The sequence below is a fragment of the Mya arenaria genome, chromosome 9 (assembly GCF_026914265.1).
Source record: "Mya arenaria isolate MELC-2E11 chromosome 9, ASM2691426v1".
Lineage (NCBI taxonomy): Eukaryota > Metazoa > Mollusca > Bivalvia > Myida > Myidae > Mya > Mya arenaria.
In genome coordinates, this window is record NC_069130.1 from 1,637,936 (window position 1) to 1,657,190 (window position 19,255).

Below are 19,255 nucleotides of genomic sequence, written 5' to 3' on the forward strand. Positions count from 1 at the left end.
ATATAATCATAATCGTTATAAACAGATAAAAATAGTAGGACTTGTAAATGTTTTAGAAACAGCCTGTACATTGAATTAATGAACCAGTCAATCCACGCCCCCTTCCCCCCCAGGTCCTGGGGTATACCAGGAATAGTCGGGGAAATGGGCCAAGTTTTTACCTTCAAGGTGGCTTTATTCCACCACCTGCTCTAATATAATGACTGGTGCCACATTTGCAGATTTGTTTGATACTGCTTCATTTATGTTGTCCCGCAATTTAATCCACAGTGTCTTTTTTAGATATGTTCTCTGTGTTATTTACATTTTCAATCCTCTGAAATGTCAAAGTCACTAGTAGTTGACACCAATTTAATCATGTGCTTCAAGAGGTTCAAATTTAGACCTGACCCAATATTTAGAAATGCTCAAATCATGAATAACTCTTACAAGTCTAAAATGGTTTTTTTTTTGTAATAGTAAGTTGCGGAATGAATACAATAGTTTTCTTTTTGGTCTTCGAATAATTGTATGTTACTTTGAGGAATGTCGTCTTTACAATATATCCACGTTTAAATTGAAGTTAATAGTAAAGCACTGGACCTTATTGCCATTTGTTAAATATTGAGACAGATTTACATGTCACTGTGATACAATCAAAACCTTTTCATTAATAACTGAACATATTTTTGCAATTAAAAAGCATTTCTTGACATAATTGTATGATAAATTTGGTAACAAATATACTTTTTTTTATTTTTCGCCTTGCGCTCGCCTCTGATTTGCCTTAAATTTAAAAAAAAGTATTTTTTTTTTCGCTCGCTCGCTCCTACTTTTTTTGGGCAAAATCCGTAGAACAAATGATCAATTTGTTGTGGCCTTATATACTGAAAAACCCTCGTATAAAATACGTATCGTATTTAAGATCCACCATTAATTTTTTCACTTTCAAAGGCGATTTCCATATAATCTAAAATACTATTCAATAATATAAGTTCACTTCATGGCAACAATGTAGATCAAATCACTGATAAATTCGTTAAGAAGTTCGCTCCACACTTACCCATCTAAAGTTTAAATGCATTAAATGCCTAAAATTATTTCGCTCCGACTCGAGGAAAAGCCAACATACTAGTACACTTAATAGTAATATAATCCTTTGTGGCCGTTGCACCAAACTATTGCAACACTTTAATATGTAAAACTATGATTTTGCAAATGAATACGACACCATTGTACTGATCATTATTGTATTAACTGCAAGATGGTACTTAAGCAAATTTAACCGGTTGTATTTGCTGTAATATGATTTTAGTTCAATTGAAAAATTATCTTACACAGGATATTTTCCAACGTGTATTTTAAAATATATATTGTAAAATGCATTTTCAATTCTTTAAAACAAAACCAACGGAATTTCATTACTTATGATTTCAGCATTTAAAATTATTTGGTCAAATAATGTCTAAAACACAGTTGTTTTAATAAAAGCAAGATCTGTATCTTAATAATTCCAAAAAGCATTGAACACCCTTTTTACAACAAACCCGTCTTTTCGTTCTCGCTCCTTCTGCTCAAGTTCCTCCCGTTTTTCCCTTTCATATCTATGCTTCTCCTCGAGTTTTTTATCTGCTTTCTTCTTTTGTCTCCTATTTTCCTCCAGCAATGACGTTATTTGATCAAGCATTTGCTTTTGGACTTCCTTATTTGTTTCCAGAGAAGCAATCTTGTTCTGTAGGGCTGTTACTTTGTCTTCATGTTCTTTGTCTCGCCTTCTGAGTTCTTTATTTAGTTTCTTTTGTTGTTCATCCAGCTCTTTCATTTGTTTATGTAAAGCATTTCGATTTGCTCTTTCCAATTCGATCTCCATTCGTTTCATTGAAATTTCATGTTCCTCTTTCTCCCCTAAAACAAAAAAGTGATAAGTATTGATTACGTTATGATTATAACCATCTTCAACTGGTTTTTGAACACGATGTTTTGGCAGAAAACAGTTTTGAAGAGTACCACAAATATATGAATAGATTTCATACAAAGAATTATGTGGTTATTAGATAAAAATAATGTTATTAATCGGTCAGTAGCGGGTGTCAAAGAAATAATTCGTTACTTCTTACTGATAGACGTGCATTTTACATTAAACGAAGTAAAAAAAACATTATGGTGATAGATTACCTCGTAACTTAATTAAAAAGCCGTTGCAATTTTTTTAAGAAATTTTGGCAATTGCGTATGTAAGCAAACGAAAGTACATTTTTACTTAAAAACTGCAGAAAAGGGTTCATGAAAAATATGTTTGCTAAAATTGGAAATTACAGTAATAGTTAGTTTAATAAACCTTTTGTTTTGGTTTTAAGATCTAGTCTCATCGCATGGCATTTTTTTCTGCTGATGATTTTTATTAATACTCTTAAGGTTATGTAACCTTTAAGACAAACAGAAAATCGCATATCATACAATATCCAATGTTTTGTTGTGAAATGAGCATTACCTTAATGAAATATTTTCAAATGTGACTTAGTTCTATTCATCATATCTAGGTAATAAGACGATTATCACTACGCAAATATCCTTTTCTTATTACAGATACCTATTTTAAAATATTTACTCTTTTTTTCCTCCGTAGAAAGCTCATCGTCTTTATCAAGAATTTTAGTTTCCTCTGGACCAAGTTTATTCGCAAAACTGTTCCAAACCAATCCGAACTGAAACATTTAATAAGATATGAATTAAAATATTTTTTTACGGGTTGGACAGAAACAGTGTCAAAAGTATCACTAAATGAAGTCTTGTATGATCTTAAACGTTTTTTAGTCAACAATCAATTGTAGAACACTGGTTAGTTCTTTAGTTTGGCCAATGTTTGCCAAATTGTTAATTGATTGGTCATAGTGTTATACATTTGGCTACAGTGAATAAAGGGATATTTAAGTAGTCGGGCTATTTCGTTATTTGGTGTTTATCTGATTGATGATTGGTCTACTGATTATCCCAGTCTGCGCCCGTATTATTGCTGACTGTATCCATCCGACCTTCCCTTCTTATTCTGCAAACTTCCAATTGCATCGTGTTGATAGGTCCGGAGCAAGTACGACTTTACCGGCTTGGATCGACCTTGTGATGTTTCCGCTCGCAATCTTCTGCTCCGTCAAAGCCATTAAATCCCCTCTATGGCTCCTAAAAAAGTTGCCTCATTCGATGAATCCTGTATCTGGTTGTTTTCGTTGTGGTCGTAAATGAACCATCTGTAAGTTTGCCATATTGAAATCCGTTAATTAAGCTCTATAGAGCATTTGTGCAGGTGTAGGTGGCTCTGTATTGCCGGCCCCGGCCGTAGATATTTAAATGGTCAACAATTGAATACAGCCTCTATTTCGATATTCATCGTCTGCACTGTCCTTAGTCGCCGAAGGACCGTCCACAAACATTCTCCAATGTTGTACTTGTCAATCAGATCAGCCTTTTCTACCCTCTTCTTAGCGAGAGAGATCTCTTATCATTCGATCCCTTAGAAGAGCATGGCATCGCGCAAAAAATGAGTTTATAACAGTCGTCTAAGGCTTCAGGCAGCGGAAGAGTAGAAGTGCAGTTCGTTGGATTAGTGCAAGACGGTAGTACCTCATTATTAGAATAAAATACATTACAACAGATTCCCATTAAGCTTTCGAGTTGTCTTAGACAAAAACAATAGCAGAAAAAATGTCCCGTAAGCAATAATCAATGTCTTGTGACACATGTACAGAGGAATTTGTTGGCCTCTTGTCATGGGAGCATCGAATAGACAAAGTACCTGTGAACCACACAACATTGACTGAAAATGGCAACAAATCTTAAAGCATTATTTCTGGCATGTATATCTCCACGATAAGCATCTCGCAAAATCAACAACGTAAACGGTGGTCTCAATGGTGGAAGGTAGTAAACTTTGATAACACCTACCCTGGTACGTTGTGCATTCGCCATTCGAAACGGACAGAGGTGGCCGTTCCAAGACGAACGCGCAGTTGGGGTACAAGTTATGTCTGACGCTGGCTGTTAATCTGCTGCACGTATCAATCATATTGTGAGTTAGATATCTATTTCTTTTCTACATCTAGAACATTCAGTAATATCAAGCACTGCATCCATATTTTTGGATTCTCGTGTAGGTTGAGATGTGAAAAAGCTTCTTAATAATGGACAGGTGTTAGATTCCGATGTTTGTTCATCATTCTGTATTTCCTCTACGACAGTAACCGTAACGACGCTTGAAGCTACTAATGAGTGAATGTATGGCGTGCAGTGTTCTGAGATATTATGTCATGAAAGTGATATTTGGCTGTTAAATCGACCGCTAAGTCTCAGAAATGCGCAGATTATAGGGCAAATGTTGCAAAATATTGCAAACTCAAACATACAAAGAACTAGTGAAATCCAAGCTAGTAAATAAATTGATGGCGAAACGTCAATCCTTTTCACGCTAATATTAATGTTTGAAACATATGAAGTTGACGTCGTAGTCTAAGACTGCCTCAGTGCGGTAATCATAATAGTTGGTGTTTGTGTTGAGGTCACGTCCTGGACATACGGACACATTATTTATGTATGATTTTTTTTCCGAAAATATACTAACGAAGTTCTTTAAAGTGTCCACGATAACCATTCAAGGAAACAAGCCTCTGCGGCCATACCTTTATTTAATGAACTGGGCTTGAGATAATTCGGTATAGAGGCACTCAAATTCAGTTTTGTTAACTTATCTAAACAATCTGGAAATCGACTTTGGACAACAAATTTATTTTGTTTTCTTTTGGTTTGCAATGAAAATAATCTATAAGTTGACATACCAAGGACGTGCAAAGAAAGTTTATTGAATTTGGCCGAGTGGTTAAGGGGGGATAATTTGTTTAAAGCTTCGTACAACGGACACATGGTGATAATATTATCTCACCTAGAGAACTTCTTGCTAAGGTGAGGTAACACAAAACAATTATATATCAAAACATTTAGTCCGAATCTGAATGAAAAACTCTCTTTTCACCGATGTACATGTGAAGATAAACAACACATCCACAAATTTAAAGATATTTTACCTCTCTTTGTTCATAATACCGAAGAACTTGCTCATATTCCTCCCTGGCCAAGTCTACGTCTCGCTTGAATTTTCTATGGCCTCCGATTACTTCATAACATTTGTTCTGCAACCCCGCTTGCAAGTTGCTGAATGATGCCAAACCTAACAGTACGTTTGTACAATGCTTTTCTTTTTCCTCTTCATTTTGACGTTGAAACTGTTGACTGAACAAATCCATTTCCATCTGTATATCCAAATAGATAATTAACGATAACAAAATATACGAAACCGGCTCAGATTGTTGCCAAATATAATGTTTAAGTTTTATTAAAACTAATTAAACAAAATTAACTTTTTAACTATTAACTTCCTAATAATTATACAATTGGTTCAACAACTACTTAAATGGAACATACAAATGTTAAGATATGTGTTTGATAGTTTTAGTTAATTGCTTCTTCGGCTCACATCGCAGTTACTTTGTTTGTTTAACGCGCAGTGTCAAGTATGGCTGAAGCTAAAACTTCTATGGTCTAGTATTTAGAAACCTTATAGTTCGTGGATAAACACTTTAAAATGAATAATGTGATCTAGTAGGATGTCAAATTTGCCGGAGATAGTGTGAACATTGCTATCAATTATGAACAGGAAAATGCAAAACAAGAAAACACTTTACCGTTACATTGACACAAATCAAATGTTAACATTTTTTTTCTGAAATGCATCGATCTTGGTTGTCAATATAGTCTCTGTTGTAAGTTTAAAACAATTTATTGGCAAGAACTCTGGAATGGCGCTCGAGACATACTATTGCTATTGGATTTGTTTAGCTTTTGAAATGACATGCACTGTTAAAATATGAAAGTGGACATGAAATTGTGCCAAACCGAACAACACGATCACATTATGTGTGCCATGCTGCTGAATAAAATGAATCGGCTATTTTGTAAAATAAATGATAACAAACCAGCGCATGCTTTTCAATCACGCTTGCAACATCCTGGACAACATTTGTACGCATGTATTCAAGCGCAGAGCATCGGGCTTCTGTGAAATGCTTATCCAGCGATGTTGAGGGAAGAGGCAACTGTACGTCATTTATTCTGAATCGAAACATATCCATGCATTCGTCTTTCACTCTCTCATTTTCGATTTTAGCAGCCGATGCAAATGCATCGTCAACATCAGGCACAGCTCCCGTTGCAAGAGCGTCCACATACTTTCTGGCTAGCGTGGCAAACACTGCAAATATGAACTAATCTGTATGTATATGGCTTTCGAGAAAAAGGTACATTGCAATGAATAAGCTTATGCCACAGATGCATATTTAGGTATGAAGAGTTAATATCAATGTAAAATAGTATGACAGAATTTAAAATGATATCGTGCCTTTAGCCATCTTTCAGGAAACATGTTTTAAGAAAAAAAACATAACAATAAGTATCAAACCCATTAAACCAATTCAAAACGTAGAACGATTAGTTAAGATAAGTGATCGCGATTTATTCAGGATGTAGCTATTGAAACGGTTAGATATATTACAATGTTTTAACATAGTGGACATTGGTCTATATTGTATAATTTAAAATAAACATGGAAGGAATTTGTACGTTAATATGACGTTTGACCTTAAAAATACAACTTTGTTATGACAATTAAATATTCGTTCATAATTCGATACTGTAATCAAACCACCATGTTAACTAGACTCAGACCATTTTAACAACCTTGAAAAAAATCGTTTCAAAAATTAATCATACTTGTAGATACATCCTTTCACGTTCACAATGCAAACAGCCCATGAACCCATTTACATACATTCGAACTTGAATGTACTCATAATTGTATAAAGTTGTTTTAAATTACTTACTAGGTCCGTTGACTGGTTTGCTAACTTGGAGTTGTTTTGGTTTCTGACTGTAGATATAAGACACGAACATTGCGGCAACAGTCTGAAATCTCTTCGACAGGTCTTCAAATGTAAGGCATTCTAAGTTTTCCAAAATGTCAATATCTCCAGGAGGTGGAAACGCAAAGCATCTCCTTTTTTCTTGTGGAAAGAATTTCCGGATACATTCACGTGGTTTGTTGAAAGAAGCACTTTTATCCGTTTTACTTTCCAGGCTTTCTTCAAAGTATTCGTCTGGGGTTACTGTTCTACCATCTTTCATCAATTTCAGCGAAAAATCTCTTAGAGCAAGCACGAATCCGGGAAGGACGGTTTGCAAAAACAGGTTTTCTTCATCACATCTTCCGCCAAACTTTATGTTTTTTGACATTTCGGACACAAATCTGTCCCATTAAGGTTAGATAAACACGACAGTTATATGTATACTAATTTATTTCATTTCAATAATTAGGACCAAAAAGAGTCGATATTTTTCACTCCGAGTCTGTTTTTATTCATATAATTTTTGAAAGGAAATAATGTAGCTTAAACTACGTATTCCTTGTAGAGATTAGTCTGTTGTTAGATGTTTGGAGAGAGTTTCAATAGAGACGGAGAATATTTAGTGTGTTATGACTTAAATGTTTTTCTAAAGCAAAATACAGTTATATAATCTAGTCTCGTTTACCCACAAGTAAATTGTTGATTATGTTAGCATCAATTTTGTTCGAATCGAGTAAGTTCATTAAATATGTAAGCATTCATTTTGTTTTAATAAAATATTCTACATAAAATTTGTAAACGAATGTATACATAAAGTCATATGTAATGAAAGGATACGTGAGTTTGTTCACAGCCTCTTGATCAAACGCACCTTTCATGTTGTACACTAGGACGCTGCTAAGGAGTGTTGCAAGTATGAAAATGCGGTTGTCGTGGTTTGAATCCCCCTGAATCAATACACAAGAAGATAGGGATAGCATTTGGCAAAACGTAAAATTTCATCATTTTTACATTGACAACATGTTGAAGCATGAATTGGAATCAAACAAAGTTTTATATTTAGTTCACTGTTTTTATACTTATTTTGTTAAATATACATATTTTTTTACTGTGCATCTTTGTTTCCTGATTTTCATTTTCATCATCTATGTTCCAGGATTTGATTATCAAGATTGTTGTAAATATAAACTATATTATAGTAGATACAAGATAAGTTATATCTTAAGCGGTATTAAAGCGATTCAATTTTTGAAAATCTAAAAGAGCTTGTTATCTCTTGCTAAGACACACATTCTTGCTCGAGCGAAAAGAGACTACCAGTCTGACTATTGCGCTGGTAGTTTTAGTCCTATGAGCATGTTGTCTTTGGGGAAATGAACTCCTAGTGACAATGCAACGGATGTAATAAACAGCCATTATGCAATGACAGCTAGTGCACAAGCAATCAGATTTAGAGTCGCTCCAAATATTGATAGATGGCATCCTTTACTTCAAGCTGTCCATTGAGGCATCAAAATTTCCGAGGATTGACATCGTTAAAACGATAAGCAGTTGCAGTAGGAACGTTAGCTGAGGATGGTAGTTATTGCTCGAAAGTTATGGTAGATGAAACGGTTGCTACAGAAAGCTCCAACCACAAAACGATCGGGGGCGTGTTTATGTAGTAGTTATATTGCTAAACTCTCAATACATTGAATGAACTTCTAAATTTTAAGTCACAGACATCTTAAGCCTGAGACGACTGTACGCTTGGCAGCTTCAAGCATAGGGCATAGACCCAGCCAAAACTTTTTACACCAATGAATGTGATAAGTTTGCATAGCTAACTTAAACATTCTAAGCTAGAAACATGAATCGACATTCCTATTTAAGGTAACGGTTTTCGTTGTGTTGCATTCTTGAAACGTTTTATCCCATGAGCGTTAAGACCTCGTTTTATGAGTTTGTAAACATTTGAAATCGTAGTTTGTTATTTTCCCAAAAATAAGCGTAAATAGAAAGATATTTGCTTTTCTTACCATTACCATTATTTTGTTATTGAATTGCTGTATCTTCTCTGTCTTAACCTTACGCAGAAATCAATTTAAATCAAACTACGTAACTCATGGTGTATCCTGAACTAAATTATAGATACCGTTGTGTATGGCGTACTGTCGACCACTTTGTGATTCCTTTCATATAATGTTAATGTTTATTAACACACACTGAAATTTACACTGTACACATACAAAATATTAAGTATGAGAGAAAAAAGCATACAGATGTAACAAACTCCTGAAGGATCCTATATTTCGTAGACGGTCAGATTTGACTTATAAATTTCCAACGCTTACCTTTTCAACGTCTCCTAATCCTTCCGTGTCCAGAAGTATAAGAACAGTGTCCTTTTGTTCGGGATGGTCTCTACACCAGACCCAGATTCCTTTCGTCGTTGATAGTATTGTGTCACCAATTGCAAAACCTGCATTATTATTACATATTTTATAATATAATCATCATTAATCCAAACGAAATTTAAATATATAGAGGTGGTTATCAATACCACTGACGTCACGCGATGCATCATTGCGCGATGTTTAAATGACGTCATTAAACAAGAAATTACGCCAATAGAGTTATTAGTAATTCAAACCAGTAATCATTCAAATGTAATTCAAAAGTATTGCATATTGATCCGCAGTGACGTATTTTATGCCTATGGATTTTTGCAAATATCATTTTCACAATGCAGGCACTCCACTCCGTTAAAGCCGATTCTGGAAAGAAAATCGGGTGGTGTACAACCTTTAAAATCTTCGTCAATATTAATAGCCCTATTTCATGTTATACTATTGGAACAGTCAAAACATCAGCGTTACCTTGCTTAAACGATACGACACAAAAACGATACACACAATGTCTCAAAATATCGAACTTATATAGACTGAATATAAAGATATCATTAACGATTGTTTTACTTTGAGTAATTTATCCAGCAGTATGTTTTAGAACATCTATATATTACTGTGACCTATAGAGAATACGTATTGTCATAAAAAAGCTTCTTTATATGTTTGCACTTGCGTTAGTACTATTTTCAACACACGGTAAGTGAAGAAAGTAATCATTTGTCCTTAGTCCATTTGTCCGTATTACTGGTTTATGATACATTGTGAAATAACACATTGGAAAATCAATTATTTTGAAATTGGCGTTATGTTGTTTCGAATGACAGAAAACCTTATATAGGGATGTTCGACTACGCTAATTATTCGTTCATTGAAATTACCATTGGCCTATAACATGAGGCATTTATCATCCATCATTGTAACAAAGAATTTTTATAATCTCATATTCCTTGCCCCGTATATAACAGTACCTGTTTGTGCGTCCGCAAGTCGATTCATTAAGTATGATTTCCCAGTTCTGTATGGCCCCGCAATGGCCACGATGACACACGGTTTGTCTATGCGGGATATTTCGTCAAGGACATCCTCGCACACTTCAAGTATATTTTCTCCTCTCGCGCGTACTAGGCATTGGGGTTTTTTGAAGACGCTGGAATCGTTCGTCGACAGATACCTTAGTATGAAAAAGTGTTCAGGTATTTCTGCAATAAATTATTCAAATATATGGAATTTTACCCTTTTAATGTTTGTACATTTCAAGTTTCTTTGCAAATGTATTGTTTTAAGCAAGCTTATTATTAATTCATCTCAAATGCGAGTGGCAATGCACTGCATTATAATGCATTATGCAATTTTAGAGGACCATTCCGTAAGCCTTTGGATAGAAAAGTCGAATTAGAACTCATTTTGGTTGCTTCGGCAGAAGAGATTGTAATGTTGTTGATAATTCATTCAAGAGAAAGATATTTTTATGAAAGTACATTGACGTTTCGGAAAATGACAAAGGTTTTAGTAATTTCATAATTATGTGCACATAAGCTTGGAAAAATAAAAAAAATCGAACTACGCTGAATAAAAGCGTCTTTTCTATGCAATGAATTTGTTTTATTGAATCTAATTTATAAATGGTCTGATTCTACCTGCCACTGTTAACGCCAATATCGATTGGTCAATATGGTAATATAAAGCCAAATAAATGAATTCCACTGTCATGCGTTTATGACCCTAAGGAATAATTATTTCTGGTTATAATTTGTTGGAAATAACAGACCTTTATTCATGTTTAATAAAAGGTTAGCATATTGTAGCGTTTCTTAAGAATACATAATACTGCGTTGGAAAAGTGGAAAAATTGTTAACTTGATCTTAATATCTTATTTAAGGAAGGCATGGAAAACAACACTCAAATAAATGCACGCGGTGAGCGACTATTGTACATGTCATGTGAGTGATACAACCGCTACAGAATGTTTGATTTTCCTATTAACGCTTTAGTTATCGCAAATACATACCATACGTCTTCCTCAAACAGATAAAAATACACTTCACTATTATAATTCGTAGAAAGTAAAACTGAGTTTAAATCTGTGTTCTTTATGACTAGTTTCAACAGATTTATGGTCCTTTACCAAGTACAATCATGAAATTTGATAGCTTGTGGCCTACGATATAGCAAAGGTTCATTACGAACAGTCCATGTTATTTGTTGATCTACTGGTATTAACTAAAATAATTCAGTTATTTCCAGTAGTGTGTGGTCGAATCTGGAGATTATTGAAAAGTGTGGGAATTCATAACTGGTTACGATTGATCTACTGCGTAATAAGTGCCAGAGGATGCTGAAAAAAATTCGAGGATAAAAATGGCAGGACCGACGAAAAAACGATAGAGGGGAAAACAAAACATTTGAATGTACGTACGTTTCTCGAGACGGCAATTCTTTTTCTATGATAACAGCCGGTGGGGCTGAATCTAAAATAAAATGATAAAAACAGTTTGTACTCCTGCTGAGAATTGTCAATCCTGTAACATAGGCGGGGGTCTGTTTGAGTATTAGAAATTCACGCCCAAAGCGGAGTAAAAGGATTAAGAACCCCTTTGAAACTGTTTCCAAAGTGATTTATATTTATTTCAATGTACTTGTTAATGCATTTAATGTTAATTTCCGATCGAATAAGAATTTGAAACCTCTCAATTTTGATTTCATTATCAATCCTGACCTTTAGATTAACTTGAGTACGCAATTCACTCAATTTAGGATTATTTTTAGAATATGTTCGCATTTAATTTTTTGTTGCATAAAAATAGTCTTACCTGGTCTTTTCCTAGACGGGGCTTTATTCGGATTGTTTTTCCGTCTTATCTGAAATAGAGTGGTTCACTGAAATAATGAAATATGAAAGCACAATGAAATGAAATTCAGACAAGAAGACTTAGTGTGGCTACGATTCAATACCCATTTCATCACTACTTAAAAACGTTGTTTGCTTTGCATTTGTCGTTTATACAAATGAATTGATGTTTTAAAGTTAAACTTCAATAACATAAAATAATAAAAACGCCATTATTTACAGAACATTTAACATCTTGATACATCTCAGTTTACAAGATTAAATTATTACATAAAAGTTGGAATAATCCTTTAAAGATATTTTTTTTAAGTTAGTTGTTCTTTTTACGTCACTTTCAAATACAATATATGGAAATGACCGTATTCAAACAAAAAGATGACATAATTTGTGCAATGCTAATTTTTCTAGTTAAAAGTGATTATCTTGTTCAGAATTAAAACTCATAATTCGTCCATTTAAAAACTATCAAGACAAGGCTCTGTCAAAATAACGGGTCAAACTCAAAGTTTCCTGAATAGACATACCCGTTTCCTAGTGTGGTATTATGCATAGGTGTTATAAAGCTCATTTCTCCGCATGAAAGAAAAAAGACTCACTTTAAAATCATAACTCATGCAATGGTTACTCACATATTTCCAAACTTAAACTTAAAAATAACCAAATCCATATTTTAGTCCATTAAAACTACGTAATCAATAGTATAAGCAATGTAAATTCTGCGTGACGTTATCACTTAACATCCGTGTGTATGCATATCAATTCGTAGTTTGAAATTTGAAAAGACCGTTAGTGTCACAATGCGAATGGAATATTGCCATTTTGGTAGATGAGCACATGGATATAACTTTCTTAAATAAGACCTCGAAAACGGGTTGTAAAAATTCCCAGTGTATAAAGATTTGGCGTGGATTCAGTGACTGTGCTCATAATTTAAGATTTGCTAGCCTTAGGTCCATTGGACCTCCCCCCCCCCTCCCCCACCCCCTTCTCGATTTTGTTTGTCTCATAGAATAAATGAATTGAATGTTCGTGGATATGGAGGTTTACAAATGATTTCCAAGTGTTGATAATCTGCTCGTTTCGTTTTCTCGTCAGCCGCCTAAACTAGAGATAATTTTTTGGGACAAGAAGGCTCATACTTCACCAATATTCACCAATATGCTATTTTCACGCTTATTATTTAGCAACGTAACAGAGTTGACAGCTCTTGATTCAGGATTTTATGGAATTTGTCGGGAGTCATTTGTTCCTCGCTGATCAAAGAGGGCCTTTAATATTGAGATCCTGATCAGTGTCACAAGGGTGTTTCTGCTTACTAGTATTTGTTTTGTTTTCAAAGCCATGCAAGCTATGGTCTGCGCTGCAACATTGTCATCATGTTCAAGCTTTACCTCAAACCTCGCTGACTAATCAATGTCAGAAAGCTACAGAAAACGAGTAACAGCACCAGTCAATTGCCATCTACTGACACAAAGTCAGGGACAGAGAAATCGGCTGACGGCATGCCTTTCTACGTTTTACGTTTTTTTTTACAGCGGCTACGAATATATGTTTTAGTGATGCGCTAATATAAGTAAGCTGCCTGGTAGATATACAATTATATAAAAATATTTTGAGGGTTTTTATAACAGCTGCTTCGTAAGTCATTTCTTTCAATGTTATAACCTATTGATCCAGGTAGATATTGACCTATTATAAATGCAATACTGTAAAGGCCCGGTCACACCGCCCGAACTTTGTTGGAGCGTTCCTTGAACGGTTGAGAGAGGGGACCGAATTTCGACAACGCTCGTTACCGCGCACAAAATGGGAAATAAATCGAAAATACGGGCGTTGCCTTAGCGGTGCACCGCTGAAGCCGGCGTTGCTATAGCGTTGGCTTAACGGAAGCGAGCGGTAGCGAGCGTTGGTTTAGCGGTGACGCGAGCGTTGATAGAGCGGCGTTCTGCGCATGCGGGCGTTGGCTCGGCGGGGGTTTAAAGTTGGTTTAGCGGCATACCGCTTTTGACTACGGAGCTGAACGGAGCTGTACTCCTCAATGATGACCTTTACCACTTCTCTGACTACCACACTAATGGTGTTGTGGGGAACCCTCCAGGCGTATTGCATGTTTCTGTAGGTGTTACCAGAGGCCAGGTGCCGTAGGGTGATTGCCACTTTGAGACCAGGTTCCAGGCTTGCTCGGTAATTGGTGTCTTGCTTGGTCAATCTGGGGGTCAGCCTCTGTACAACTTCATCAAACATGGCTGGTGGCATCCTCATGAAGTGCTGGAAGGCTCGTGGATCCTCATTCCTCAGCTCCACCATCAGCTTGTCATACAGTCCATGTTCAGGCCTTTTCAGTATCCACTGTCTGAGCCACACAACTCTGTCTCTCCTTCTTCTATCTCTTCTCCTTATGTCAACAGCTTGTTGCAATCTGAGGAGGTTCTGATTCTGCTGCTGGACTAGTGCACCAATTGTAGCAAGTCTCTCAGCATCCATGGTAGTACAGTTTTACTGTAACTTTGAGCAAATTTGATGTAAATGAGGTCTGCACTCAACGGTAGCTCGATTCCAAATGGGCTCCTGGTCCATTTCTCCCCGTATTTATAGCCAAATTCTGGTCTCGCTCCGACACCTCCATACCAACGCCAAACGAAAGTTCATCACCGCAATGGATCGCTGCTTCAACGCCCGACACCGTTCCAGCAATCCCGTGTCCGCTCGTAAAACGCTTACAACCGTTCCACCAAAGTTTGTGCAACGTTTAATCACCGCCCGGGCAAAGCTGGTAAAGCAGTGGTGGTCCAGCGTTCAAGATTTCTGCGTTGGCCTAGCGGACCCAAGCGTCTACGAACTTGCGTTTAGCGGTGCCAAACTTTGACTGGGCGTTGTTGGAGCGGTGGTGAACTTTGCAGGAGCGGAAAATTGCCCGCTCCTCACCGCTCGCAATATTTTGTGCAGCTCAAAACCTTCGGAGCGGTAGGAGGGACCATAAGCGGTGGCCGAGCGTATACGGCGTTGCCTTAACGGGGGCCAACTTCTGGTGAACGGTAACGAGCGGTGATGAATTTTTTTCACCGCTCCAGGAACGCTCCAGCAAAGTTCTTGCGGTGTGACCGGGCCTTAACGGTGTCGTTTTAGAAGTCGTACTTTAAACTTTTCATTTAAAAACGATTTTTATTTCCAACACGTTGTACACAGCTGTCAGTCCAAGTTATTGATTTAAACATATTGCCAGAAAACGCTGTTCACCGATAACGCTTATCATATTTTGATATATATACGAGACAAATTTATGACTAACCCGTTTAAAAGATAAAAATGATGCGTTGGAGGCTTATTTCGTATACAGAACGACTTTTTAAAATAAATAAATTCATGTATAGTTCATATCAAGGTAAGATTTAACATTGGTGAATAGTATTTAATACATATTCAACTTAATTCCGAACGTCACTTTATAAGTCATACATCTAGACTTTTAGCTTTCAGAACTTGTTTTGTGTTTTGTGTTGTTGTTTTTTTCCTTTATGAATCTGGAAAGTACACATAAAAGATGGTTCAAGCATGATCTCAACCCATAGTTTGTCGAGATCCATTCATCGATGATTACGTTAATGCGTTGTGGTTAAATGTACGAGAGATACGCGAAAACAAGAAGCGGGCCTACTTCGGGTTTGTTTAATATCAACACTATGGCGGATGTCTTGCTAATCCCAAGAAATACGTGTCCACGCAATTAATCTTATGTTGCAAAAAATATTCCCAAATAAATATGCGTCGACGCTGCAAATTGACTTGTTACCAGTAATTAATTTGAATTAAAGATAAACGTCGGTGAACCAAATGCAAAACGGTTGTTGAACTGTACGTTATATTAGATGGTTTAACTCACTTGTGTCATCTTTAAATCCATGCTGGCTGACAAATCAGTAGAATTTGCATTCGATGCCATAACTGCTCTGCAAAGAAACCAAAAAAAAAGACAATTGGTATAATTATAGTATCGGTACGCCTATGAAACAGCTAACCCGATCTGTAGTTGCTAAGCTATGTCCGGACTATAGTTGGATGTCTGTGGTAAAGTAAAACAGACGATTAATAACGTCCTTATTTTTCTAGTCGTATGTTTTAATACATACCCTTAACATTTTATTTTGTTTCATTCTCAACAATATCTAGGGTTAGGGTTTTGGCCGTCGAATTGTCAAAATTTTAGCAATTTCCCTGTGTCCTCTCTCGTATACGGGCATTTTTCTATTAAATATTAAGCATATGAGTGGATAATGATAACAAGGATATTTTTAACTAGTTTGTGATAAACTACTCGGTTTGCATTTTTATTCCAGAGCTTTTGCCTAAGAATTGTCAATACATGACCAAATGTACGTTTCTTTCTGATATTAGCTTATCTTAATTAATTTTTATATTTTTTTTTTGTTATAAGCACACTACCTGAACTGATTCTGTTAAGAGCGTCATTAGATTAATATTATCAAGCCCTTACAAATGTTCGACCAAATATACATTGTATGCTCCCTAACACCAGCATTTCCTGTTAAGTTTTAATAAATATTCATGAATAATTCTAATGTTTGTAGCCTAACCATATTGTGGACGTTAGATAGACTAACATAGTGCAACATCCACGTTGGAGTAATTGACCACCTCAACATAATTATGTTCCATTATATCTCAAATATAGAACAGGTTCATAAGAGAAACATATCATTTTAGTGACGTCAGTCATACTCAAAATTGTTCAAATTTGTTCAATTGTCAAGTGAAAATGCTACAAGAAGGCGACTTATTCATTTCGAGGAATTCTAGTTTTGGCTTGTCACCGCTGTTTCCACAACCAATTTTATATATGTCATTGACAATAAAAAAAGGTGACTATGAAAAATTAAAGCACTGTTACAACGTTGTGCATAAGTTCCTGTCTGTGACTACATTCCCAGGTGTTGGAATTTACATCTCCTCAAGGGAAACATAAATACCATACTCAACGTTTATCTACGGTTTTAGTGCTAGACGCCAGCAACTGAATTTAATTGTTTGTTCTTTGAGACTAATATCTGCATATATACGGTCCTTTTACTAAGCAAAAACCTAGTATTTGGTAGCTTGTAGCATACGTTACACCATATGTTCATTACAAACCACCCATGCAATTTGATATTCACTGATATTCATTGAAAATAATTAAGTTATTCGCTGAAGTGTGTGATTAAATCTGAAGATCATTAAAAAGTGCAGAAATTTATATATCAGGTTAGGAATGACCTAACGCGTAACATGTGCAAAAGGTAGCTGAAAAAAATCTGGGCTATAAATGGCAGGAACGACGAACAAAACGAAAGAGGGGAAAACAAAGGATTTGAATGTACGTACGTTTCTCGAGACGGCAATTCTACATCTGTGACAACTGCTGGTGGGGCTGAATCTTAAATAAAATCATAGAAACAGGTCTTCTTACTGCTGATAATTGTCAAGCATATAGCATAGCCGGTGATCTGTATGAATATGTAAAATCCATGCCATAAGAGGAGTAAAGGGGCTTTGAACCCTTTTGAAACTGGTTCCAAACTTCTTCTTTTATAATGATACAATACTTCTTAATGCAATAAATGTTAATTTCCGCGCAAATCAAAATTTGAAAGCTCTCAATTTTGATTTCAGTATCAATCCTGACCTTTAGATTACCTTGAATAAGCAATTTACTCAATTTAGGATTATTTTTAGAAGTATTCGCATTTAATGCACACAAATATTTTACCTGGTCTTTTCATAGGCGGGGATTTATTCGGATTGTTTGTCCGTCTTGTCTGAAATAGTATGGTACACTAGAATAAAGAAATATAAAAACACAATGGAACGGAATTTAGTCAAGAAGAGGATTTAGTGTGGATACGATTCAATACCACGTCACCACTACTTAAACACGATGTTTGATTTACTTTTGTCGTTTATGCCAATGTGTTGATGTTTTAAAGTCATACTTTGATTAATTAAAATAATGAAATGCCACTAGAACATATAACATCTTGATACATCTCAGTTTAGACGATCCAATGTAAATAGTCCAATTACGACGTAAAAGTTTGAATAATCTTTCAAAGATACTTTTTTTTAAATTGGTAGTTCTTTTTGCTTCACATTCAGATAGATTCTGCAATATCAGTTATTAGATGGAAATTACCGCATGCAAACAAGACGATGAAATAATTTGTGCAATGAACTCATTCGTACTTTTTAAAGCGATATTTTGGTTTAGAATTGGAACTCAGAATTAAAACTTTGTCTATTTAAAAACGATAGAAATGAGGCTTTGACAAACTGATTGGTCAAAGCACCTTGAAAAAACATTCCCGTTTCCAATTGTGATATATGCATAAATGTCATTAGGCTAATTGGACTCCACCCACAGCTCGGTTTAGTTGCCTCACGGCATAAATGACATTGATATAACTCATACTGGAATACCATTGTAAGTGTTGATTCACTGCTCGTTCCGTTTTCTCTTCAACAACCTATCATATTTGGAGATCATTCATTTAAGAGAAGAAGGCTCATACTTCAACAATTTTCTTTTTCACTCACGCTTATTCTTTAGCAAACTCACAGCTTTTGAGTCAGGCTATAATTGATTTTTCAGGATTCAATAATTTCAGGCTGTTCAAAGAGGGCCTTTAATATTGAGGTCTTGATCAGTTTTCATCAGGGAGTTTCTGCTTGTTTGTATTGTTTTAAATTCGTACACATACATATTTTTCAAAAGCCATGCCAACTGTTTTTAAGATGGTTGGTTTGCTCTGCAACAATATTTTAATCTTGAACAAGCTTTACATCAAAACTCGCTGACTAAACAAAGTCTGAAAGCCACGGAAAACGAATTGAGTAATAACACCTTTTTATCGCAGCTGCCCCGTAAGTAATGTTATTACTTTTATAACATGATCATCCAAGTAGCGGCCTAACGGAGACACATCGACCGTACCAGTATATCAATGTAGACTTTAACGGAGTCGTTTTTGAAGTCTTACTCTTTTTTTAATTTTAAACCGATTGTTATTTCCAACACGGTGCACACAGCTGCCAGTCAAAT

The 19,255-nt window shown here is 35.6% G+C and overlaps 1 protein-coding gene across 1 annotated transcript; it reads right to left on the minus strand.

The window, feature by feature from the left end:
- Nucleotides 1-1,483: 1,483 nt before the first annotated feature.
- LOC128202795 (guanylate-binding protein 1-like) lies at nt 1,484-14,646 on the minus strand. The gene is made up of 12 exons (XM_052903933.1): nt 14,162-14,646; nt 12,687-12,693; nt 12,125-12,173; nt 11,731-11,782; nt 10,282-10,484; nt 9,257-9,384; nt 7,761-7,870; nt 6,903-7,324; nt 6,000-6,274; nt 5,052-5,276; nt 2,588-2,684; nt 1,484-1,884 (listed from the first exon to the last, which is right to left on the minus strand). The coding sequence occupies exons 1-12, from the start codon at nt 14,644-14,646 to the stop codon at nt 1,484-1,486; spliced, it is 2,454 nt and encodes an 817-aa protein (XP_052759893.1).
- Nucleotides 14,647-19,255: the final 4,609 nt, after the last annotated feature.

Bases quoted from the DNA above. Each gene is read 5' to 3' on its own strand.
- LOC128202795 (XM_052903933.1), bottom strand. From the start codon at position 14,646: ATGGATGCTGAGAGACTTGCTACAATTGGTGCACTAGTCCAGCAGCAG. The intron at 9,385-10,281 runs GTACTGTTATAT...ATAATAATGCAG, and splicing joins ACTTGCGGACGCACAAACAG to GTTTTGCAATTGGTGACACA. The intron at 7,325-7,760 runs GTATCCTTTCAT...TTAATGGGACAG, and splicing joins GAGGCTGTGAACAAACTCAC to ATTTGTGTCCGAAATGTCAA.